General features: G+C 32.2%; 1 protein-coding gene across 1 annotated transcript in view; it reads right to left on the bottom strand.

The window, feature by feature from the left end:
• Positions 1 to 27,242, bottom strand: part of LOC144972675 (zinc finger ZZ-type and EF-hand domain-containing protein 1-like) — a 107,135-nt gene that overhangs the window by 37,655 nt on the left and 42,238 nt on the right. Inside the window, exons 20-47 of the mRNA XM_078914170.1 lie at positions 27,129 to 27,236; positions 26,506 to 26,568; positions 25,417 to 25,573; positions 23,822 to 23,923; positions 23,232 to 23,335; positions 22,385 to 22,514; positions 21,874 to 22,030; positions 21,265 to 21,335; positions 20,708 to 20,815; positions 19,321 to 20,047; positions 18,589 to 18,659; positions 18,121 to 18,177; positions 17,264 to 17,392; positions 15,662 to 15,766; positions 14,855 to 14,922; positions 14,234 to 14,396; positions 13,128 to 13,239; positions 12,100 to 12,245; positions 11,748 to 11,884; positions 10,623 to 10,753; positions 9,765 to 9,844; positions 7,471 to 7,528; positions 5,951 to 6,024; positions 5,577 to 5,639; positions 4,572 to 4,648; positions 3,753 to 3,861; positions 2,967 to 3,151; positions 1,480 to 1,546 (exon numbers count right to left, since the gene is read on the bottom strand). Of these exons, the coding sequence (XP_078770296.1) occupies positions 1,480 to 1,546; positions 2,967 to 3,151; positions 3,753 to 3,861; positions 4,572 to 4,648; positions 5,577 to 5,639; positions 5,951 to 6,024; positions 7,471 to 7,528; positions 9,765 to 9,844; positions 10,623 to 10,753; positions 11,748 to 11,884; positions 12,100 to 12,245; positions 13,128 to 13,239; positions 14,234 to 14,396; positions 14,855 to 14,922; positions 15,662 to 15,766; positions 17,264 to 17,392; positions 18,121 to 18,177; positions 18,589 to 18,659; positions 19,321 to 20,047; positions 20,708 to 20,815; positions 21,265 to 21,335; positions 21,874 to 22,030; positions 22,385 to 22,514; positions 23,232 to 23,335; positions 23,822 to 23,923; positions 25,417 to 25,573; positions 26,506 to 26,568; positions 27,129 to 27,236 (3,559 nt within the window). The remainder of the gene's footprint in view (positions 1 to 1,479; positions 1,547 to 2,966; positions 3,152 to 3,752; positions 3,862 to 4,571; positions 4,649 to 5,576; positions 5,640 to 5,950; positions 6,025 to 7,470; positions 7,529 to 9,764; positions 9,845 to 10,622; positions 10,754 to 11,747; positions 11,885 to 12,099; positions 12,246 to 13,127; positions 13,240 to 14,233; positions 14,397 to 14,854; positions 14,923 to 15,661; positions 15,767 to 17,263; positions 17,393 to 18,120; positions 18,178 to 18,588; positions 18,660 to 19,320; positions 20,048 to 20,707; positions 20,816 to 21,264; positions 21,336 to 21,873; positions 22,031 to 22,384; positions 22,515 to 23,231; positions 23,336 to 23,821; positions 23,924 to 25,416; positions 25,574 to 26,505; positions 26,569 to 27,128; positions 27,237 to 27,242) is intronic.

Genomic DNA, 27,242 nt, shown 5'->3' with positions numbered 1-27,242 from the left:
GGACCCCCCCCCCCCACACCAAAAAAACCCCCAAAAAACAAACAAAAAAACACACCAAAAAACGGGGGGGGGAGGGGGGAAACATCACAAACCGACAAATAATTACGGAGATAATATATTTAATCTATCAACATAATACAGATATTTAGTGCTTGATAAATGAACAATCAACAATGTACCATCTGTCTTCTTGCAAGTTTTTAGGAAACAATATCTATCGTCCAAAAATTAAAATGTCACTTGTGAACATTTTGTTTTCGTCCGAGAATAAAAATCCTTCAATTTAAATTTTCATTCATCCCAACTTAAGTGTTTGTCTAAACACAATTTGGATCCATTAATACATTTATGACATTTCAGGAAAAGGGAGGGGGCGGGGGGATGGGACTTGATGAAGCATTGCATTAGAATCTGCAGGACCACAGTTCGAGCCCAGTTCTTGGCATCCCCTAGTTTCTGAGCTTAATAAACCATATTGTTTTCCTTGCGGTTCTGAACTAAAGTTGTTTGCCTTTTTAAAAAAAAATAGATCCTTTAAAAATCTTTCCCTGGGGATCTTTTTCTTCTTATATACAAATAAACCTACTCACTCAGTTAGACTGAGTATTACCGTCAAAATTATGGTACCTTCCTGATGATCTATACTGCATCTTTAACCAGTTAACCACTGTACTCTGGGAAAACTCGTATTTTAATATTTGGCCAGAAAACTCGACCTTCAAATATATATAAATTTAAATGACCCTCATCTTGGCAAAAATTCTCAAACCTGGAACTTTGCACGGTCCCAGGTTTGAGCATTTTTGCCAAGACGAGGGTAATTTAAATCAATCAATATTTGAAAGATGAGTTTTCTGACCAAATTTGAAAAAAAGAATTATCATGAGTACGGTAGTTAACTTATTAAAGGACACAATACTGCTCAAAAACTTGATACCAGCAGAGTCTTTGGTAAAAAAGTTTGTAAAAATGACAGTCTACAAGATAGGGAAATATTAAAAGTTTGTATTTTACTTGATCTCATTTGATATTGATTTACTATTATTACATACTTTATACAGGTTTGTTCTTTTAGACTTAGCCTGGAGCTCACGACGAGGTAACAACCTAACTGTATCTCATGTGCATCTGTTTTCACACTTATGAATGAGTAGTCATTTGTTACTCATCTCAAAGCATTGTTTTCTACTTTTTAAACTAATTTTTTCTGTTTGTTTTTTTATGGTGTAGATCCCAGATTGAACAACCATGGTGAAGTATTGGTGAACTAAGGTTTTACGGGATTTCTCCTCAACTGATTTTGGATAGCTTGTTGCATCAAATTGGAGAAATCCTAGGGAATTTGTCTTCTTACACACTAATTTATGTAGCTATGTCCACTGAAGTTTGCAATCAATAATAACTCACAACTATTTGAATAAATAAGAGGAGCTCCTTCTTTATTTATAGATTTTATCTACATTTGTCTCCATTTCTCACCTGCCATTCAATGTCCAACAGATGAAGGAGACTACATTGAACCATGTCATAGACGGGAAGGAGAGGACTGGGGAAAGATGAAAAGAATGAAGGCAACCGATTAAGTTTTCAATTTATATAACTTGAATACGAGTCGTGTAGTATCAAGCTCAGGGTGGTTCAAGCTTGTTTTGTGATCAATTTTATTCTAGTCTCATTAAGAGAATAATTTATACTCCATGAAAACAATGCAATATTGAAAGAAGCTGCTTATAACAAATTTGATGGAAATAAAAACCAATTTTGAAATGTTGCATAAAATATGTTTTTTTATATGTTAGTTGATCATTATGAGCGAAATCTTGCTTTAACAATTCAACACATTTAGTTGTCAAGACTCTTAAAATCTTCTAAATGACAACTTCATGCAATAACAAAAAAATGAGAGAGAGAGAGAGAGAGAGAGAGAGAGAGAGAGAGAGAGAGAGAGAGAGAGGGGGGGGAAGAGAGAGATAGACGAGAGAGAAGAGAGAAGGAGAGAGAGAGAGAGAAGGAGAAAGAGAGAGAGAGAGAGAGGAGAGAGAGAGAGAGAGAGAGGAAGAGAGAGAGGAGAGAGAGCGGGGGGAGAGGGGGGGGGGGGGAAGAGAGGAGAGAGGAGAGAAAAGAGAAAGAGAGAGAGAGGAGAGAGAGAGAAAGAGAGAGAGAGAGAGAGAGAGAGAGAGAGAGAGAGAGAGAGAGAGAGAGAGAGAGAGAGAGAGAGCGAGAGAAAGAAAGGGGGTAGGAGCATTTACATCATAGCCTTCTTAATATACATTCTTTTAAAACACTTTCTCTATCCCTTTTACCCTTCCCGATAATATTCTGTTTCAAGACATATTTTCCCTACTCATCATATTTTTGCCAACAGCATACAAGAACACTGAAATTCTTATCATTTACAAAATTCTGATTATTTCAAGTCAACAATGATTAAAGGAAAATAATTAATATAACTGTTTTTTTTTTTTAAATATCTAAAAAAAAATTATCTGACCTATCGTCATTAGGACATTAAACATTTAAAAACCTGTTTCTTATTTAGAAAAAAAAATTAGGTACAACTTTAACTGCAACATTCTCCACTTTATTTTCCATTTATATCTTCACTTAATTATTCGTAGAATCGATTTTATCTTGTTCCGTTTTTAAAAAGCTTCAGTGCTAGTTAAAGTTATAAAAAATTCTATCTCCATTTAGAGATAGATGTGCGGTATAAATGTTTTTATTATTATTATTATTATTATTATTATTATTATTATTATTATTATTATTATTATTATTATTATTATTATTATATTATTATTATTTATTATTATTATTATTATTATTATTATTATTATTATTATTATTATTATTATATTATTATTATTATTATTATTATTATTATTATTATTATTATTATTATTATTATTACTATTATTATCATGATGATGATGATGATGATGATGATGATGATGATGAACACTTACCATTCTTTCCCAGTTCCCTTACTGGTCTTACTGAAAGGATCCACCAAAATCCGCACAAGTTTGTAGTAAGCCTGTCTGACCTGGGCCTCTTGTTCCAAACCACATCCGTCCAGGCCATCGGCATAGTGGTGGGCAAATCTGCTTTGATAAGCAAACATCTCTTGGAGGAACAGCACCACAGGTATCTATGCAAGTAAAGAAATAGTTATCCTTATCATTAATTAGTAAATAAAACAAATTAAACATTTATCTTAATCATTTTCTCACCAATCCTAAAACAGATTTGTGTATGAGGAAATAAAATCTCTGACAAAAAACCATAATAACTATCAAATCGTATCGGGAACATAAGAGATTTCACATGAAAGAAAGAGGGAGAAAATGGAAAGCATTTTGTTTTTGTTTTTATAAAAAGACAACAGAGTTATTTTATCTAAAGGAATCACAATGTGTGTCATCTTTTTGATTATAACCAAAATATTTGTGGATCTGGAAACAAAAAGAAAGCAAGCTGGTGGCAAACATTAGGTAGAATATCAGGCATAACACAGCACCTTTTTTTCAAGGAACTGAAAAGACAATGAGAAGTTTTTTAAAGGTACTTTCTGAGATATTAAATGCGGACATAGACAAGTACAAAGTATCTCATTTGTTAAATAATATAAATTTTGTTTTTAAAAAAGTGCCAAATAATCCATTTATTTACATAGAGCTAAGCAAAGGAGATATCTCTACTCCCTTTAGATTCTGCAACAATTAAATAACTTATAAATGAAACTAATATACCTGGAAAGGGCTCCCATTAGACAAGATTCGAATCGCTTCACTCGCAAACATGTAGACATCCCTAATGGCTGATGCAAACTCTGTCCTCTCTTGAAGCAGCTGATGAACTCTACAGACCATACAGATGTCTATTTAGCTATTTGAAATTATTGCAGAAAACTCTCTTGGTCCAAAATAGACAATAAAACAAACATTATTTCAGGCGACAGTAAATATTGTGTTGCCATTCCCTTGAATTGACTGCAAGAGCTCAATCAGTAGAGCACTTTTATCATGCAAAAAGCAGACCTTGTTAATTATTTTTTCTGATCTCTCTATCCGATCAGCAGAGATTCGATAGCCAGATTTAAGTTAAATCTTATGGAATCTACTTTGCAATTAGTGAAAGACCTTTCCAACAATTAAATGATTATTGCTATTGCCTAAATAATGTACGCATTGAATATAGCGTAAACTGTGGAAATGCGTTGTATAAATGTGGATTGTCTTTTATCAACTTACCAATATTGCAAAAGCCATCAACTTTATTTTATTACAAAATGAGATAATAGAAGGCTAATGAGCAGAGGGGAAAAAACTCACACATACTCACAATGTAAAGATAAAAAACAAAAGAAGGAAATTGAAATTCACAAAATGATGAACAAATTCAATTTGTGATATCATGGATTTGAAACAATATGAATTCTACAATTGTTTGGAATCCAACTCATGGTCTTAATGGCCTGAATTTAAAAAAAACAAAACAAGAAAAACAAACCAGAAACAACCAAACAAAAAACAAACATAGCAAAACAAAAAGCAAACAAAAAGACTTACCTTTGAGATGTCCATGCAGGGTCTTGTACAAATTCCATCACAAGTCTAAAAGACGGGTATTTGTCAAGTACTTCATTCTAGGTAGAGAATTCAACATTACATTATTATCAAAATAATACAGGTCTATCTCTTTGAGAAAAATAAAACAAAAAGACTATTACCCCTCATATATAGGTAAACAATTAATTATACAGGAGCTGTAGTATACAATTAAAAAAATATCTACCACATAGAAGTATATTATTGGTCAATTATGTTAACAATTTCGAATGTCATGTTCTAGGCTGAGTTAAAAAATGATTCACTCTATAAACAAAAACAAAAAAACAAGTTTAAACTATGACTTAGCGGAGTGTCAATTTTCTCTACTGATTAATTAATTAATTTATTGGAATTGAGACAATAGTCATAAATTATCATAACATTCTGCAACAAATATCCTAAAATATCATATCACATATTAACCAATTAACACCGTACTCTGGAAAGACAGGTATCAAAAAATTTGGCAAGAAAACTCATCCTTCAAATATCGATTGATTTACATGACCCTCAACTTGGCAAAATCTCTCATGGTTTGAGAGTTTTTGCCAAGATGAGGGTCATTTAAATGGATTGATATTTGAAGGACGATTTTTTGGGCCAAATTTTAAAATATGTGCCTTTCTAGAGTACAGCAGTTAATTGGTTAATGGCTATTTTCCCGATTGACCTTTGAACACCAAGAGTATTAAGTCATAACTAAATTGTGAACTGACAAATTCGTTATCAACCGATACTTTGAATTTGTCCAGAGAAGGAGTATTTTTTGTTTCATACTTGATACTTTTCCTGATTCATAAAAGAAATTCCTCAAATGCCAGTTTTGTGTCGATCAATAAATAAGTTGAACCTGATAATATTTGTGCTCAGAAATGGAAATAAAAGAAATAAAAAAAAAATTCAAGTCTCAGTACATTCTCATATATCTCTTTTATTATAATTTCATGTACGAACAGTACTTACCCTAATCACAGGTTTATTCCCTGCTTTCTTTAACATCATCTGTTTGTAGAACTTGGACCGAAGCTGCATTTAGAATCATAGCAAAAGAGAGGTTATCATATTACAAAAAATGTGTTTGTACATTTAACAAAAAACCCATATTAATTGTGTTCTCAGAGTGCTTAATTATAACAAATGAACGGACAAAAAGTGGCTAATGATGATTCATTGTGTTGTTTGATGAATTGACTTTGATACAGAAGGATACAACACCGGTACAAAATGGACTTCAAAAACTTATCAATAAATCATATGGACTTCATATTTTGCAATAACTAATTATATATCAATCAATCAATATGAAGTGAATACCAATGAACTATAACTGTTCTCACCTCATTTTTCAGCTGCACTTTTGTCAGTCCAGCAAACTTGAGCAGAAACAAACACTTAGAGGATAATAGCTCAGCTGAGAAGACAGAAATAATAAGTTAAAGTGCCTGGTTTCATGTATGTGCACAAATCATCAATCCTAAAGAAACATTAGATTAGAAAAAAAAAAAAAGAAATATTTCCCCCCAAAAATTGAACTGAACTTTTATATAGTGTAATATCCATCAAATGTGTTCAAAGTGCATTCAAGGGTCTCAAGCAAATGCAAACAGCAACACTTAAAATGTAGGACCATGATGCCTGTGATGTGCTATTAAAATTTCTTTTCACAATGCTGTTACCAGCCAGTTACTTATTTTATATGAGTGAAATAAGAGAATGTGACAAAAGAGCTTTTCCAAGGAGCACGATATCTGTCTAAAGGTGCTGGTATGCAGACCAGCATACCACAAAACCACCCAGAAATACAGTCGACTCTGCTTAATCGCCTTAGTGTGTCGATTAAGCGGAGAAGATAATAATAGCATCTAAGCCCCAGCTTTCGTGTGCAATTCATGTAGGACCTTCCCCTCTGGGTTTTCTACGAGCTTGGGACTGTCATATTCAAGACAAAGCCTCATTAGAATATTTGTTTCTTAATTTTTAAAAATTAATTTATTTTTTGTTGATTTTTTGTTTGTTTTGTTTTTGTTATATTTTTTTCTTTTTCTTAAAATTTTTTTTTTTTTTTAAATTTCTTTCCCATGTTTTACCGAAAACAAAATGTGACATTATTGTTTATAAAAATGATAATCGTGAAGCGCTGATTGCTTTCTATTCTGTGCAAACTGTTTATAAACCCTTGTCTCTAATCCCATCAATCTAGATCATCTGTCAAGCGTTATTCTTAGATTGAGCGGCGTTGTTTTTCCACCATGTCAAGTTTTTCAGTGTTTGTCACATTCCAATGAATCATCCTCGTCTTCATTATCTAGGCATTGTCTTTTGTGTGGCTGAATGGAGCTCAGAAGCTCCTGAGATGTCAGTTCATCGCTGATAGGTATAGTGTTGTCTATTGTAAGGAATTGGCCAAAAAAGTTGCATGGAACGGGAACATCATCGTTGATTTCATATGGCTGTTGGTTGTCACTGCAATCAAGGTGTAGCAATTAAGCTGAGATGGTGTGCAATTATAGATTTTAAAATTTCGTTTTTCTGTAATGTGTAGCGTATAAGAGGAGTGTGCGATTAACCGATGTGCAATTAAGCGGAGTGAACTGTATAACAGTGAAAGTGTCTTGATTTTACATTCAAGAATTTTATTTTTATCAATTAACGCAACAAAAATAAAAGAGAGTGAAAAAAAAATGTAAACAATATTCTAATTTTTATGGTAAATGTTGAAAAATTAAAAATAAAAAACATTGGGGGGACATGTTGGCCGCACACAAAAAACTAATAAAAATGTATGTTTTTTTTCTTATCACATATAAGTTGATTTCAAGGTCATAAGTGAAACCTTTCATGGTGACTTTGATCTTACCAGGGTCTTGATCCTCCTCCTTATCGTCATTGGCATTCCAAGTTTGTCTTTCACTTGCCTGTCACAAATATACATTATAAACTGATTTTCTTTGCAGTACTTTTTTTTTTTTTTTCAGTATTTTTTAAACATACTTGTATAAACTTGTTACCCTCAATATTGATTTCACAATATTGATATATTCACTATATTTAACATATTACATATTAATAATAATAATAATAATAATAATAATAATAATAATAATAATAATAATAATAATAATAATAATAATAATATTTTGAAACTGCTCTCTTCCATCTTCGAGGAAAATGAAATCAAATGTTGGTAGAGCAAGTAAAATAAAGAATGGTGTCCCTTTGGGGTATGTATTGGCACCCATGCTGATTAATATCTACTTAACGACAAGCAAATCACTATGTCTACATTAGCAACATGCAAATCACTAATTCCTAAAGCTGGGCACTGCAGACAATTGACTGGGCCATGGTGCATCAAAGCTCTGATGAGGTGTGTCAATAAGGGTAAGACCAACTTCAAAGACTAATGCTTCTGCTTTCCATCTAAGCAGCAACAAACATCTTTGTTTTTGTTTTTAAGAATGTTACGGCGCTTGTGACACATTTATTAGGTAATTCAGCTCCAGTAAAAAAAAGAAAGAAAATAGGATAGTCGAAAAATTCTAGATTTATAATTAAAAATACACAAGTAAAAGTAAGATAAAGGGGAATGGCTCAAATAGGGAAGAGATGTAGATTCCAAGAGCACACTATCAGTGTTCTTAGTTCGATATCACTTAAAAGTCTCATCCAGACATAAGCACAGGATCCCACTAAGAAGAACACACTCAAATGTTTACAAACCAATAATATAATCAAACAAAAAGCATAACAATACATAACAGAGAAATGATTGACAAGGAAAAAAGTATGTTTGTTTTTAAGGGTTTTACAGCGCTTGCAACATATTTAGATCATACCAGCGCCAGTAAAAAGGAAGAAAATGGGATAGAATTATAATTTAAGCACCCAAGAAAAAGTAAGATACGGTGGAATTAGTTTAAATAAGGAACAGATGTAGATTCCAAGAGCACATTATCAGTGTACTTAGTTTGAGATTACCTAAATGTCTCACCCAGACACAAGCACAAGTCCCCACTAAGAGGAACACACTTAAATGTTTACAAATCATGTTTAAAATAAAAAAAATAATGGTACATAACAGAGAGATGACTTACAAGGGGAAAAAATATCATCTCCCAAAACTATAAGTATACATTCGACTGTTTCCCTCCCAGCCAAGGACTCCAACCAGGGTCAGAACTAAACTAAGTAATCTCATTCCAAGACAAAGACAGAAAGCAATTGGAAAACAGATACAGGGGGATAGAAGACAAAGCAAGTACTTCGGGAACCCCACTCAGAAAAAAAATATCATCACCCAAAACTAATATTATACAATTGGACTGTTTCCCTCTCAAGCAAGGATCAGGATCATCATAGTCAAAGATCAGGTAACCATATGACCAAAATTTTAAGTACAGGCTTTGGACTTTGGACCTCAGCCTGACCTTGATGTTGTTGCCAAGAAGATAGAGAAATGCAAGTCTTCTGAGGAAGCTGGTGGAGACTGCAGGGGCTCTGACCCAGAAATCCTAAGGACAAAGGCCCAGGCACTATGTTTTTTCCACAGCAGAGTACTGGGACATGAATGATGTAAAAACTATAACATCGAGAAGGCAGATGTTTAATACCATGGAGTCGGGAACACACTCAATACTATCAAAAGAGTGGAGCCCAGTATGGCAGGAGTAGCCTCTTAAAGTGTGAACAAAGAGCACTGCAATTCTTTTGGTGCCACTCTCTCAATTTTTTTGTTTTTGTTTTTTCTTTTTAATTATTTGTCAACATTTAAGTGAAAAAAACCCAAACAGATTTAGATTGGTAAGACAGTTCTTTGAATAGCTTAACATCTATATTTTTCATTGTCAAACGTGAAGAATATGACCATCAAATATCTCTTGGAGGTTTTTATTGTTTTTATCAAACATTATGAAAATAACCGTTTGTTATAGCTTCATATATATATATATATATATATATATATATATATATATATATATATATATATATATATATATATATATATATATATATATATATATATATATATATATATATATATATGATATATATAGATATATATATATATATATATATATATATATATATATATATATATATATCTATAGATATATAAGACACATATATATTCATAGGCAAAAGAATACATACCAATTTCATTCTAAGAGACTCTGCCATATTGTAAGCCTTTACAATTCCCTCTGATATTTCACCATGCTCTTCAGCTTGTACTGTTAAAAAAAGTTAATGAAAATTTGTAAAAAAAATATAATTGAAAAATAATTGTTAAGAGGGTGATTCTTATTCATTCATTCTTTTTTTTATTCTTTATACACCTTGGAAAACAATATAACACTCAAGAAGAATATCTGTAAATTCATTATATTGTTTGACTACTCTGTCAATAATTTATTTCGACTAGATTTTTGAGGTTGAATTAACTCAAATCTCTATATCTGTCATATACGCACTTCTCTAATAATACTATAATTAAAAATAATAATAATAATAATAATAATAATAATAATAATAATAATAATAACAATAATCATCATCATCATCATCATAATCATAATAACAATAATAATAATAATAATAATAATAATAATAATAATAATAATAATAATAATAATAATAATAATAATAATAATAATAATAATAATAATATAATAATAATATTAATAATAATAATAATGTTAAAAACTTATATTTATTATGACCCCCCCCCCCCCCAAAAAAAAAAAAACCCCAAAACCCCGAAAATAAAACTTCTTAATTTGTGTGAGAGTGTGTACTTCTTTATAGAAGCGTGATTGCAAATTCAACACTTTCAAGTAATGTGTCTCCTGCCCTTCTATCTCAAATGATTGAGGTTTCTAATATCTTCTATCTACTATTACTAAAAGCGTTTTTTACTCAACTCTGGAGGAGCTTGATAATTTTTTGGTCTTTAAAAATAGGTGCATTTCATTTTTACAAAAAAAAAAAAATGAGAGACAAATTCCTTACAAAATTTATCGATATCTTCTCTAAGCTGTTGACAATGCCAGACAAGGGCCACAAACAAGGAAAGGATGGCTTTGTCCACATAGGCACCTCCAAGCTTCATGTGTGTCTTGGATGCATTGGATTCACTGCATCTGTTGAGGAAATATTTAGTTCGTAAATCAGCACATCTAGATTAGGAGGGAGAGCAGCATGGCTCAGCAGTAAGGTCTTTGCTTCGTACCCGAAAGGTACAGAGTTCGACTACCCGCTGCGTTGTGTGGCCTTGACCAAGTCACCTCGCCCTAGCTCAGAATGCGGTTGACCCCTGGGTTATTTAAGTCTTCCCTTGGATTAGACCCTGAAGACAAATTTCCCCTATGGGACAGATAAAGGGAATTTTATTTCATTATTTTATATTTTTATTTATCTATTTTACTTGGAGGCCCGATGACTCAATAGACAGGAACTATGGACTGACACAAAACGATTCAGTTGGAATCTAAATTTTTAAAACAATTTCACCCACCCCAAGGCCCTTCCAAAACTATCTAGCAAAGAATGGGTCTACTTAGGACATAAAATAAAGGGTATTTTAGTAATTTTTTTTTGTGATATATTCTCGCCAACTTCATAGTTGTTACAATTCTAAAAGATTCCTCTATTTATCTTTTATACCATTTACAATGTGAACTCAAATCATCCACTGCCATTAAAAGGTAGTTTCAAAATTACTCTTGAGTAAATCAAATAATCTGCTTTAATCTGGGGGGGGGGGGGGGGGGGTATTTAACAGACAGCAGGAAGGAAAAGGTTTGACTCTCCAGCATTGTGACACATTGTGTCCTACTGGTATGCTTGTTATTTTTTTTCGTTTCTTTCTTTTTTTGTTGTTTATTCAATGCTTAAAGTCCAGGGACTTATGAAGTTACACTATTGTAGTGCTTCCAATATCAGTATTGGAATTTGAATTAAGGAATAAATTTTCCCAAATCTAACATGAAAATTAGCATCACTTTTTAAGAGTAGCCAAAAAGCATTGACAATTACAACAAAAAATTATTCTTTGTATTTGGGATTCCATGACTCGCAAAATCTTTTAAATGAGAAATGTTTACGTTAATAACAAAGCATGGCAAATCTGCTTACTTTAACAGAAATCTGGCCACCAGTGATCTCTGTTTCTCTTCGGAGTTTGACCTTGACCCCTCCTGATTTTTGACCCCATCAAGCTGGTGGACAACTTCCAAGAGGAAACTATGAATCTCTGAATCATCCCCGGTAGCCTTTGACAAGTAAAGAAAAGACAATTTATAAATCATGAAGACAAAATCCAAAATGATATCCAACTTTGCTAGACATTTGTAAAGTACTTTGAGCATGTTTAGTAGATATATAATGCAAATTGTTGATCTACAAAGTTAACTATAGCAACTTCTATTTTTATCTCCCTAAAACTACAAATTTTTTAATGTTCAACTAGGCAGGTCTGCATACTTACAAATTTTCCAGATAGAGACCTTTGTAGCTTTCCTCCTATTCTGTATCCTCCACGGAATAAAGAAGTCCAGAGGTCACTACGTAAGATGTCTTGCTCTCCATCTTTATCCTCCACTGCTGAGTTGAGAAGAGGGTCTTGTGGGAGAACTAGATGTGGTAAAGAGGCGCAGTTGATATATAACAAAATAATACTACTAATAATGAAAATCATAATGATGATAATAATATAATAATTACAATGACTGTATCACTGCTAATAACAATAACAATGACAGCATCAACAGCAACAAGAACAACTTTAATAATTATTATCTTAATAATTATAAGAACAACAACAATAATCATAATAATAATAATAATAATAATAATAATAATAATAATAATAATAATAATAATAATAATAATAATATAATAATAATATTAATAATAATAATAATAATAATAATAATAATAATAATAATAATAATAATAATAATAATAATAATAATAATAATAATAATAATAAAAATAATAATAATGATGATGATGATGATGATGATGATGATGATGATGATGATGATAATAATAATAATGGTAATGATAATATTAATAATAATAATAATAATAATAATAATAATAATAATAATAATAATAATAATAATAATAATAATAATAATAATAATAATAATACAATAATAATAATAATAATAATAATAATAATAATAATAATAATAATAATAATAATAATAATAATAATAATAATAATAACAGCAATAATAATAATATAGAAAAAAATAATAGTAATGCTTGGATGTCACTTACAAAGTTAAGTATCACAAAAAGTACAAGAAAGCTCAGGGTACCTTTTAATTGAGCCATACTGGAAGCATGACCTTTAAACTTGCCAACATGATGATAATGAGGATGGTGAATGATGCTGGTGATTATGACGATGATAATGACAATGATAACATTAACAAAAATAACTAAGAGCAAATATATAATTACAGTATTGAAGGAAAAAAACATTAAGCAATTTGAAACACTTACGAGGATTGGATGCTAAAATAGCTCCAGACAACTGTCCGAGTACTTTGACAAGACTGAGGTGTAGGTCCATCAGCCAAGAAAATGGGACATCTGGGCTGCCTTTAGCTGTCACCTTGACAAATACAGGTGTAAAAATAATTGTTTTACTCAAATTGGAATAGTCATGTTGCTGTAAACTTCTGAGCGATCATTGAAAGAAGTCGAATTACCAAAAGGAAAAAGAAAAGTCTGTCAAAGTTTTTATTTATTCATCTTAACAATTCCACTTCCACATTATCTCATTCGTCTGTAGTGTTTCATGCATCCTGTTTTGTTGATAAAGGAGAAACTCGAAACGTCCATTTTATCTGTTTTCGTATATTAAATTGAAGCTTACATTCAATTTCACACTGTTATTTATTTCTTCAAGTTTCGAGTAGCAACATTTACATTACGTCGATATATCGAAAATTGATTAAAAAATTTGATAAACATGCTTGTCCCCTCCCACCCCCAACCCTTCTATTCATGAAAAAGTTCTTCCTTTCTCCATTGTTTTTTGTAGATTTTTGTGTTGTTTTTGATCTATCATTATAAGTCGAGAGTAACAAGAAAGGAAGAAATGATTCTCAATGTGCCCGATTTTTGGCCATGTACATAGCCATCCGGCAGCCCTGGTAATCTGAAAGCATATTGATATTGATATGGCATTTTGAAATCAATATGATTCAATGAGGTGATTCATATAGATATATCGATATTTCGATATGATATGCCCAACACTAGTGTCTATGTTCACTGGGGCATTATGATTGGTCATTTGAATTTGACGTTAAGAATCACTATCTGGCCACCCTATTGCCATATTCATTTGAGTGCACCTAGCTACAGACTTTATTACCAGACCTATTTTGATCGTTGATAGCTCAAAAGATCGTCTCAATCTAGGTATGTTATTTTCTAAGTAATAGCCTTTATTTCCCCACAAAAATTGCGGCTTTCCACTAGTTATCAAAATACATGCAAATAAAATTTCTTTCAGGAGGCAGAAAAGGGAAAACAATTTTTTTTTTTTAATAAAGAGAGATAAAATATAGAATGTTAAAAGGTAGAAAAGAAAGTCTTACAGTGAATTTGTATCCCCACTCCGTGTTGCTGCTGTCACTATGGAATAGAAAGCTGACATGCGGCCCACTGAAGGTGACTTGCTTGGGCCATTTGGCCATTCCCACTTTGTGGTCAAATCGCATCTTGAGGCCTTTAGCATCTACAAACTCCAAATAATCATACCTAAATGAAAAAAGTGGAGCAAAATTGAGCCTATGTGGAATACTGTATAAAAGTGTTAGAAAATTTAACTATTTCATATATTGTTAAATTACAGACAGTGCAGGGTACCAGACAAGGAGTATCAATTGAAATAATAATTTTTCTACAATGCACTTTATTTTCATTCAATACAACCATAGTAAAATTTCCATGTTATAGCATACAAAGTCAAATTTTTACTATTTTCCTCACCACACTCATGGAATGAGTTTGAAAAGTTAGCTGTTTGTCTGTGGCCTATACCCTGACCCAGAGTGAAGAAGACAATGATGATGATGAGAGAAACAAATCGAGATCTCTTCAGCCTTAAGATATGAAAAAGTTCTTGTTTCAATCTATTGTCTTTCCAACACAAATAAGTCACTTTCATGGGAGCAACTTCATTGTAAAATGAACAGATTACAAACAAAAATACCCACCTTCGCTCAGTCTCACAGCGAGGATCAAAGTCAATTATAAACCTAGATGCACCTGGACAGTGGAACATCTGAGTGAGAATAATGACAGAAAGAGACTTTTAAAATGTAATTTATGATGAAACATCAAATAGATGACTCCAAACCAATCTTTAATTCACCGAAATGAACAGGCCTATATTCCTTAAAATTCAAATAAAAGTTCCAGCCTTTGCTTCAATTAGCTTATCAAATCACTCAAATGGTGATATATTTGGTAGTGATTAAAAAAGGAAGCAAATGAAAGGGATCTTTTGACTTCAATAATAGTAATTATTGATCACCAAATTACACAGTTCAAATAATGTGAAATACAATGGGGAGTATACACCACAATCTTCCTACAAATTCAAACTTATATCAATTTGTCCTCATTTAGATGGAGGGAATTACACTTTCACTTTACATCTACCTTTTAATTCCACAAAAATTAATTTAAAAAAAAAACAAAAAACAACAACTGTCAAGTGTTTTTCCTGAGTTTTATATGAAAGAAAAATATACTTTTAAAATTTGGTTGCAGTCAAGGAGGCATGACTATGAATTACATGTTTTACAAATAATAATAACAGGTAAATATATTTTGAACAAAGTATTCATTCAGTTTTTTGTTTGTTTGCTTTTTAATTTTTTTTTTTTGTTTGTTTTGTTTTCTTTTTCTTTTTCAATATAGTGCTGTTAATGTAAAGCGGATATTTAATCTACGAAATGAAAAAATAGCAACTGTTAATTCTTTAAAAACCACAATGCTCCTTGGTGTTAACTACTTGCCTGATTAATATTAGAGTGGTTGTGATATTCATGGGGAGACTCCACCTCCCAGGTCCTCAGGACCGTTTCCTCTGAATCTATCTCATTGACTTTAGGATCTGCATTCTGGAAGGGTGGAAATATAAAAATGGCAAATTATTTCAATATGAAAAATATAGTTCTTCACAGCCATGAGGTTCCAAAAGCCAGAATATATCCTTGGTTCTGTGGCATTGAACTGAGAGTATATATTGCTTGCTCTGCTCTGGATAGGACATCAGTCAATCAGGCAAAGTACTTTCTGCCAGATGTGACAGACCAGCCAACCAATCATATTTTTTTTTTGTGAATAATGGGGTCAAAAAAACAATTGGCTGCCCTGGTACCTAAGATTGTTAAGTGAGAGCTCTATCAACTGAGCTTTCTGGATCCCCAAATTAATATAAACGATGAATGAATAAGTAAATTATCAATAGACATGAACATTAATGAAAGCTAAACAGAAAAAACTAAATGCTCAAAAAATACTAAATACGCATATTCATATGAGCAATTCCCAGTTGTTCAATACAACCAAATGGTCATGAGACAAATTTACTCCAGACTGACTAACTCCAAACAACAATATATTTCCACTTTTCCACTACCACAGCCTTTTAGCACAAACAATTTACCAAGGATTTTCACAACTATAAGTAACTTACAAATTAGCCTATAAGTAATAAAGTCACATAATGAGTAGAGAAATAAGACCAGGACCCAATACTTGACCAACAGGAACAGATTAAAGAAAACGTATTAATCTTGTATTCAATGATCCAAGACAAAAGAGGCATAAATTGTTCTAATAGTTAAAACATGCACCCTTGTCTTCAATTGCTTACATTTACAGTCCATTCTGATATACTCATTTAGAATAAAGTAAAGTGCGGCTTTGTAGTCTTGTGGTATGACACTCGCCTCTGGGTTGGAAAGTCCTGGGTTCGTGTCCCACTCTGAGTTGAGTCCTTGAGAAAAGGCTCTTTACTCAAATTCTCTCACCATACTAAGGTGTAAAATGAGTACCTGGCATTAGCAGAGTTGTTTCTGTCGAAAAAAACCCATTGTAATATCGCCTAACAGGCGTCATATCTCGTCCTCCACATCAAGTGTTGCTGTTGTTCAGGGACCATTTGTAAAGCATTTTGAACACATTTCATGGATATTGCACTATATAAAAGCTCGAGTTTAAAAATGGCACCAGTTTACTAAATTTTAATTAATTTTTCACTGCCTTCTAAAGAATATTGAAATGGTCTTAGAAACTCCTGGTAATCTCTTCCTTTAAATCTTTACTGTCATCATGGGAATCAAATTCATTTAATAATCGGAGGACCATTTGACGGTTGCTTGTTATGATAAGGAGCTTCAATAGCACTTGTGTCAACTTAAAATCAAATCAATACTTAATATTACATGAAATTCGATCAAAATGAGCTTACATCAAAAAGAACTCTGGATCTTAGTGTCAAATCAATATCTAACATTTTATGTAAATTCAATCATAACAAGCTTACATCAAAAAGAGCTCTGTATCAAATCAATGCCTAAAACTACATTCAAATTTGATCAAAATGAACTTACATCAGAAAAGAGCTCTGGATTAGCTTTGGCAATGACACCAGCTAAGTTGAGAATTTTCTTACAGCTCTCTAGTATCTTCAATCTAGTGTCTGTGCTGATTTTATCCACCAGGGATGACAAGAAAAGACACTGTTAAGAAAGAAAAAAAATAGCATATCAAAATATATGTTAGTTTGTGTTGATCATTTTCAACCATCATTTACAAAACAAACCAAAAAAAAAAAAAAAAAGAAGAAGAAAAAAGAGTGATATACTGTCTGAAGGCAGATACAAATGAGCTAAGATAACTTAAAATTGATCTAAAACCTGAGACAATTGTGTTGTTAACAACGCCTTGTTGGTGGGAGACTTACCCTATTTTACTATACAATGACATTTTTACAAATTTTAAAACAACTCAATTGTTACCTCTGAAAAGGAACTATGAATGTTTTCAAATGATAAATTGGTGAGTCTATTTGCATTTTATGAGCCATAAGCCGCATGGAGCTGGAGTTCATCCCAGTTACTGAGGCGCAATAACAACTGTTTACCACCCTTTGATAAGACACTAGTCTATCACAAAGTACCTTTTATCTGATATAAAAAGTAATGTATAAAAATGAATATAACAGCTTCAAAAAAGAACAAAATACTGAACACGGAACGTTTCTGGCTCAAAACCCTTCTTCAGCAAATAACAAAAACCGTTAGAAACTTTAATTTATTACATTTAATCCAAATAGATCCAGAATATAAATAAAATATTAAAAAAGAAAAAGATACGAAAAAGAAAAAAAGGAAGAAATAAAACCACATAACAAAACCTTTAAAAAAGAGGCAAATATGTTTTAGCTATTTAACCATTATTTGCTCACCTGTTGCCTGACGATGTTACACAAAAATGATGGCTCATCCATGGCTGCTTTCTTTTTCTGATGATATAGAAATATACAAATGAACTAATGCTAAATGCCAATTTCATCAAATGCATCCACAACAAAAACAGGAATGTCTTAATGTTATTATTTTTAAATGTTCTATTAAATTAATGTACTCAAGTTACTTGGGCAAAGAAGGAAATTTAGGAATAACCTTTGGACAACTGGCAGCAACCAACCATAAAAGAAAACATTGCCAAGATAAAAAGAAGACTTGAAAGAATGGAAAGAAGAAAAGAGGAAAGAAAAAGAGTTACAGAAGAAGAGGAAGAGGGGGAGATGGAGGGGGAGGGGAAGAAGATGAACACAGAAGATGAGAAGACAGCGAAATTGGAGAGGGAGAAGGAGAGGCGGCAAACAATGAGGCAATAAGAATCAAAGCAACTATTGTGCAATCAGCATTACCAATTGCTCCTGTGTCAGATCCTTCAAGCCTTCCAAGCAAAACAAAGCATTTTCCATCACTTCCTGGGTATCTGGAATGCATAAATAAAATAGAAAACGGCATCAAAAATCAATTTTGTTCAGATATCAGTGCAAACACTGATTTTAGAGTCTTATTTACAATCCATCCAAAATAAGGATTATCAGGACTTTTACCTTTTGGCCTTGTAGCTCTATGATAGGCAGACTTTATGAACATGAGAAAGTGAAAAAATGGGAAGCAAGCACTTTTGCAAAATGTGAGCATCTCTATATACGATACAATGCTAGATGTTGAAACAAAAAAGGAGAAAAATAATCCAAAAACAATCTGACCTCCTTGACTTGAAATCAAACTTCAAACCTTCTTATTGCAAGAGAGGAGAAAGTGTTACCGTTTCTCAGTGATTCCTCAGTCACTTGGAATATTTAATGTTAATATTACTCTTTCACTTATATTGTGCGAAATACAGTCTTCAAAAAAATATCTCATTCCATAATGATATCATCAGCAATAAACTGTATAAGATATTGAAAAAAAGCACTTTGTGCATCTAAATGGAAAGCTGCTTCCAATAAATTTATTTTAATGTAAAAATTTTTATATTGTAATGATGGAACTTTATTCCAAAAGCTGCAAATACACCATGTACAAATGTGCATATAACTAAGTCAACTTGGATTACTAAGAAAAGAAAATATTTTCAAACTCACAAGCGGCCACAACATGATTGATAATTTTAACCACATCCTGGCTATTGTCTTCAGCATTGAGATGGTCAAGTTGTTGCCAACACCAGGTCATCAGGGCACATTGCAGGGATGTTGTCAGCCTGACCAAGTATGTCATTCCTTGACCACTGGACTTGTCCGTTCCATCAATGCTGTCATCATCTGAGCATATAACAGCTTTTGTACTATCGTAACCATCGCTGCTGATTGAATTTGGTTCTTTGTTGTTTGACTGGTTTGACAAGGTAGAGTTAAGTGATGATGCTTCATCATTATTATCTTTTCCTACACTTTTGTCAACTTCTGTTTGAACATTGTTGTCAGCTGTTGAAGCTTCAACATCAAGAGCATCAACAGATGAAGAAATAGAAGCACCATCAACACTATCCTTCGCTTTATTGGCCGCATCACTCTTACATCCTCCACCATCATCACCACTTGGCTGATTTGCATGCACTTTATCTCCAGTAGCTTCAGTTCCTGACTTTGTTGATGAAGCTACATCACCGGTCACAGTCGTATTTGCACCCACATCTTTCTCTGACATTTTTTGTGATTTGTTGTCTCTCACAGCCTTCTCTGATTGAGATTTCTTATGGCTTTCTGTTGTTGTTGGAGAAGCAGGTGTGATAAATGAGTTACTTTTCTCCTGACAAGCCACCAAGAGAAGCGACTTCATCATGCCCAATGCATTGATAGGAGAGAAATTCTGAGTAAAGACAGAAAAAAAAAAAAGAAATTTAAACGAAAAACAAAACAAACAAAAAAACCCAAAAAGCTCTATTGTTATGAAAATGGAACCATAAATTTTTCTTTACTTTTTTTCGACTTTTTTATTATATTTTGATTTAAAGTAATAAGAATCATGAATAAAGTTATGATGCCATGACAATTTATTATAAATATACCATATATATATATATATATATATATATGGTCTTGTGGTATGACACTTGCCTTCAGATTGTTGGAAGGTCCTGGGTTCGAGTCCCATTCTGAGCATAATTGAGTCATTGGGAAAGACATTTGCTCATATTCTCTCACCATACTCAGGTGTAAAATGAGTACCTGGCTGTTAACACGTTGTATCTGTCGGAAGTAAAAATTGCCTAACAGGCAGCATGTCTCGTCCAACATATTAAGTGTTGCTGTTGGTTTGTGACTCCTTGTACTTTGAGCACATTTAGTGGATATTGCCCAATGTGAAAAAAAAGCTCATATATATATATATATACATATACATATATATATATATATATATATATATATATATATATATATATATATATATATATAATATATATATATATATATATATATATATATAATATAAATATATATTACTATACAAAGTTTTCTCACAACATACCTTATTCGGGCTGGATGGTAACTCTAAGAGACCCTTTGGATCAACAGAACTGAAGAATTGGCACAAGGACTGGAAGACTAGAGATGTGCTGGGTTGACCTGACTGGTCCTAATAAACAATACAATTTTGAAAGCAATGATTTATTCATTCAACATCTTACAACGTAAAGTAATATGAAATAAAATGAGATAACTTGGGTCACATAGAGCATGGAAGACCAAGAAAGAATGTGAACAAAATGTTAAGACTCAATTTTAATTGACTAAAGAGCATCATGAAGGATGTATAGTGACAAGATTTATTGAGCACGTTAAAATGACCGTAAATCTTTTTTTAATAAAACAAACAAACAAAAAACCATCTAAATGGGATGGAATATTACAATTAAAAAGTTTTATTTGTGATTTCATGAATTATCAAAAGGCAAAAAAAAAAATGTTTCATTGAAAAAAAAACAACAAAAAACAACAACCACAAAATTAAACAAATCCTTGTATTTTTAACAATTTCATGGATAAACAAACAAGATATATTGTATATGCCCATCATAAACTCACAGATATGTACTCTAGCAGCTTGAAAAGTTCATTTCTCTTTTTTGTCTTCTCAGGAAAGAAAAGGGGAGCACCTTGAAAAGATAGAAATAAAGAGGCGTGCATATCAAACATAAATGAAAACAAAAAGTTTTTAAAAATCATTTAGAGCTTTCAAAACCACATTTTAAAAAAAAAGTTGAATAAATATCGGATATTACCAGAATTATATACTTCCATTCAAAAGTGAGAAGTGTGCAAGTTTCTAGTCATAGTCTTGCTTCAAAGATTTTGTTTAAAACCAGACTTTCCACCTTCAACATATATCATGTTGAGTGAACTAAACCATGTTAGGTCACGACTCATCGTTGCTGTCCTCCTTCTCTTTCAAAAAAAAAAAATTAATGTTAGAGTAGAGCTGGAATTGAAACTGGCTGGGAAGCTTTTCTTGTGGTGCTTATAATAAGCATACGCTCTTATCCACAATACTGTTGCTGCTAGTGACTTCAGTATGATATTTCATATGGAAAATAAATAAATAAAATAAATAATCAATAAATTATATAGATGCCTCTACTAAAAAAAAGCGAATGAACAAAACAAAAGGCAAAAGAAATGTACTTTGTCACCTACCATCAATGATGATTTGCTGTATCAACGTCAGTTTGTGTCCATAAATCAAGTCTGTCTTTTTTGATTGCTCTGTTGCTTTTGAATCGACAGCTTGCTCCTCCGATCCTTCTTGGTTAATAAGCTGACATAGCTCTTGGAACAGACTGTCTCTACTTTCCTAGAAAAGAAAAACTAATTAGGTCCCATTTTCTAATAATGAGCAAAAATGGGGATGGAATAAAGAATTACAAAGGGGAAGATTTAATAAACTAAGCCACCATTATCCCGACGATTTAATAATGTAATCAAAGGATAGCAAGCAACCATACTTCAAGATTCACACTGCAAGAGATCTAGATTAACTTCAACTCTGAATCTTTAAGCTTGAAAGACTTACATTTTCAAATTAACAATTATTGAAAGTGCTTTAAAAATATAAGCATATTAATAATTGATGTAACAGTTGGCTATGTTTACTTCATCCCCACTCAAGTTCCACAGCATTAAGAGATTTCGACACTGACACACCAACCTGGGATGTAAGCTTGCTGGAGGCCAGAACAGGGATGAGACCATGTATGAGATGAAGTGACAAGATGGATGATTGTTGCCACTGATCAACAACTTTGCTAGAAGCTCCATCTGATTTAGCCTGCTTATGGCTATAAAAATAATAAGAAATATCAAGATAAATATTATAATGTCCTTTTTATCAATCGAGAGATGAGAAGAAAGACAATTGCTATAAACCCAAATATTTGTTTGAAGACATTTGGGGTTCTTTCATAAAGCAGTAAAATCAACTTATAAAGCAATCTCATTGTATTGATAAAAGCAATTTCAAAACATACTGGACATTTTGCATACAAAACCTTTCACCATTACAACTAAAAACTTTGTTCTTTTATAAAGAAGCCATGTTTGAAAGTCAGTTTTATTGCTTTACTGAACCTAAGACAGCATTTTTCAAAATATTTTTATGGCATATGTGAAAAAAACAACAAAACTTATTCGTCACATCAGAGCCAATAAAGAGAAATATGACAGGATAGTCTTGTCAAATAAAGTTATAGCACTCATCGGGCAGTTGGAATTTAAAATTTTTAATATACCTCTCCATTTCATATTGATGGACATCTTTATCTATTTTCCTAAAATAGGTGCCAATTATGGAACAACTCGCCATTGTTAAATTAATGAACAAAATTGAGACTTTAAATGATGCACTGCAGATCACCACCATCAGGGAAGCCCCGCGGCTGAAAAAAAAATATTTATCAAATATTTGCCATGAAAATGGATATTAACACTTGTGCCGATTGAGTCCTTTTGTTTATATGAAATAGAAGAATGATATGTGTAATCAAAATATAACTTACCTTTGGTTGCATATCTGGTGGAGATTCCATAAGCACATTACATCAATTTCTGATAAGTCTAAAAACTCCATCTGAGCCTTTGACGATTTAGTCTTCCTCTTCAGCTAAAGTGATAAATAAAGGAATAAATATTTTTTTAAATGCTGACACTGTTCATTTATCTAGTTGTAGTAAACGTCTTAACAGAGGACCTCAGTGAGTGAAAAATTAACAGATGTGAGGTCAGAAACTTCTTTTTACAAAAAAAAAAGCATTCAAAGACCAATTTTCTTCAAATTTCTATGTTTAATTGATTGTTTTCTCTAACTTATATGTCTCTTGCTCTGCTTTTGATCCCCTTAAAGTTAATGTGAATGACTTTTGTAAAAGATACTTACGATGTTAATGTGAAGGACTATTGTCAAAGTTATATATTTGGGACATTCTTAATGATAATATGAAATCAAATTCTTTATTGTAAAATGCATCTCATGACATTCCCCCCTCCCCAAAACAAAGAATGTAATAGAATTCGTTTGTGCACAAAAATCAAAACCTTTGAGGTGACCAGATCTATCTACTTTTGGCAATTCTTTTTATTTTTTTAATACCTGATCGATAGCTATATCCGATATGAATGTCAGAATGACCAGGACTATTTCAGACAGACCACAGGAACTTTTCTTTGGACTGTTAGACACCACAACTGTTTTCTGAAAAGACAGATATAAGTTATAGGGCCTTAATACATATTTGTATAAATGTTAAGTTTGATTTAATGAGTCAAATATTTTAGTTCTTATATATGTAAGAGCAGACTCTTGGTAATTGGCCATTACATACAAAATAATACTCATGTAATTTTTAATTGGATATGCTTGCTGGCATTTTCAATCCTTTGAACATTTTATAAAAAAGAAAACAGAAAATTTTAAAAAAAAACAATAATTTAAAAGATGAGAGCTTCAATAATAAATAATCTATATTAATAAAAGAAAGAACAAGTCTGTCTGTCTGTCTGTGTATGTGTGTGTCGACTACTGGGAAAGCCAGACTACCATCTGCTATGAAAATTAGCCAGTTCATTAATATTCTATCCTTCTGATGCAGAAAGCCAAGATTTTTGCAATTTAGGTCGATTTTACTATGGCCACATAAAAATGTTATATTAATTTTATTTAGTCCCTATGATATTTACAATACCATTTTAAACAGAAAACGAAAGCAAAGCATTATGTTTTGATGCGTTGAAACTTAACACTGATTACAAACATAGATCCAACTCTATGCACACTGTCCACTTTCTTCTCCAACAAAACATTGTATAGGACGAGCACAGTCGACTTCACTCTGCTCTTTGTTATTGATTTTGGACCTCGACTTGAGTGATTAGGTCTCACTTAAAAAATAATGATGTTATGTGTTTAGATAAACTACTCACAACATCAGTGTCAAATTAACATACCAACACACAAAACTGTGTGTAACCTGTAACATTTATGTCTGATTGATATAGTTTAGTAATCTCTAATCACTAACAGACTGTCTAAAAATAATAATAAAGGAGTGACGTCAACCTCATTCCTTCTATAAATCAGATGTAAACGTTTCGTTTAAGGTCACATATTATAGGTTGTTTGTAGGTTATGAATGTTGGTAGGATTCATTTGGCAGGCAGATGTTGTGAGTAATTTACCTAAATGCATAACATGTATACAGGCCTATTCTCTTTCATTACATTCATGTATCCCAGCATTACTCTCTCTGTCTCTCTCTTTTGCAAACACACACACACACTCACACACACACACACAACCACACACAGCAGAGAGAGAGAGATAAAGAGAGAGAGAGAGAGAGAGAGAGAGAGAGAGAGAGAGAGAGAGAGAGAGAGAAAATGAGGGGGGGGGGGGGGGGGGGGGAAGGATGGGAATAACTAAGAATGCTAATCAGTAGATATCTCCAATCAAAATACAGGACTGGTGACACCCAACACATCTCGCATGGACAAATATAGCTGGTTGTTTACAATTTAGAAAATAAATAAATAGTTGATGTTACTCTACTTTTTGTTGTTTTTTTTTTTAGATGGTAACGTGCGTGCTTACATTGAAGATGTAGGGGGTTTGCTGGTATCATATAAAATGATGAACGTTCATCCATTGACACAGCTTATAGTAATTCACTCATTCAACAATATTCATACCTCAATATCCCTGGACCAAGGGGGAGGTCTGGGTATACCAAAGAACTTGATGGACACAATACCCAGTCGTGTGGCAAAAGCATGTCGGGGATCTAGGAACTTGACCATTATATAACGGCCTGTAGCACTCCATTGTATAGGCACTTCCAACTCATCCCTAAAACCATGACGAAATAAAATGGGTTATGAAAAATGTAAGATCTATGTTAATGATCAAAGTGAATATCACAATCTATTTCTAAAAAAAAAATTTAAAATACATAACAAGGAATGTTTTGGGTCAAAATCTCCCTTTATAAGTTATGAAAAATGTAAGATCTATGTTAATGATCAAAGTGAATATCACAATCTATTTCTAAAAAAAAAAATTTAAAATACATAACAAGGAATGTTTTGGGTCAAAATCTCCCTTTAGTAAAGAAAAAGAAAAAACAAAACAAAACAAATATAGATTGGAACAAAAATGGAATACCATTTACTCCTCTTTTTTCACCCATTTACATCTTCCATTTTCACAAGACATATGTAGACGTTACCACCCATTTTTTCTAGGCTTGACTTACTGTATTTGTTGTTTGTCTGGAAGAGGATTGGAGCCCAAAACATTTCTTGTCCAGGGCAATATATATTTTGAAGCTGTTTATATACTTTTAATTCAATATTTTTGTAATTTTGATAACTTATATAGTTTAATGAATCTTTAAAAATTTGTTGTTTTATATACTCCATTAGCGATATCACAAATTTAAACTTGAAATATGAATTGCATGACTGTCCATTTCTGAACAATCCAAATTTTAATCTTTCAATTACACTGGATGAGTTAAAATATGTTTTTAAAAACTTCAGTCAGAAGTAATCCTTTATATTTTCATGTTTAATACCTGGCAGATGAAAATGAATCAAATATAAACTTTAGTGAAAAACTGGTCGCCTTGTAGTGTGTTTAACTGATAAATTGACTTTCCTATTTTAAAAATGCAGTTCCAAACACCAGAAAGCAAGAGTACAGCTTTGATTATCTCTGAAAATCCCAGGAAGTTTATTTTTTCAACATTTTAGAGCAGTCGCCAAAATAATGATACTCACCAATCTTGCTCAAACTTGAAGAAAGCCACTGGGTTGTCGGGCAAACCACCAAGACCCGTGTCCCTATAACAAACAAATTAAAATGCAACATAAAGCAGTAAAATCTAAAAGACTTTAATATCTGTAAAATCTAAAAATGACTGTCAGACATGCCTGCAGATAATAAAAATAGCACAGAATATAATCTGAAACATTCACTTGCACTTTGTTTAAAATCTACAAAACAATCTGTGCCACACTTCCAAGACATCCTTTTGGTTCAATCAAACTTGTCATATCTGAGAAGATCACAGATATAATAAAACACCTTTTACATAATATAAACATGTGATCGAAAGGTCATTAGTATTTCTAACTGTTCCACCATACCAAAATAAAAGTAGGGACCAATCTTAAGTAACAAAAAGTGAAAGAATGAACAGTATACCCTCAGATGCTCAAAATCAGTTATTATTTTAGGTATTATACTGTGTGTTTAAATGAAAAAGAACTCTTTAACAAAATGCAAAGACCTTTCAGAATGAAAACAAAAAGGTTAAAATAAAATAATTTTAAAAAAAATCACTTTCCTGGTAACATTTTACCATTCGGTGGACAAAATACTCCAGAAGCAATGGACGTACCTATAAGCAATACTGAACTTGAATTCAGTGTCTCCCCAAAAATCGTACTTGCTGAAATATTTGATGTGCTCATCAAAGTCAGATTTTTCAGTCAAACCCTCAACACACCTGTGA

The sequence above is a fragment of the Berghia stephanieae genome, chromosome 5, assembly GCF_034508935.2.
Source record: "Berghia stephanieae isolate SIO BIC M18660-M18661 chromosome 5, UCSD_Bste_1.3, whole genome shotgun sequence".
In the NCBI taxonomy this organism is placed as follows: Eukaryota; Metazoa; Mollusca; class Gastropoda; order Nudibranchia; family Aeolidiidae; genus Berghia; species Berghia stephanieae.
The sequence above is the reverse complement of the archived record's forward strand: the minus strand, read 5'-3'. Positions and strand labels throughout refer to the sequence as shown.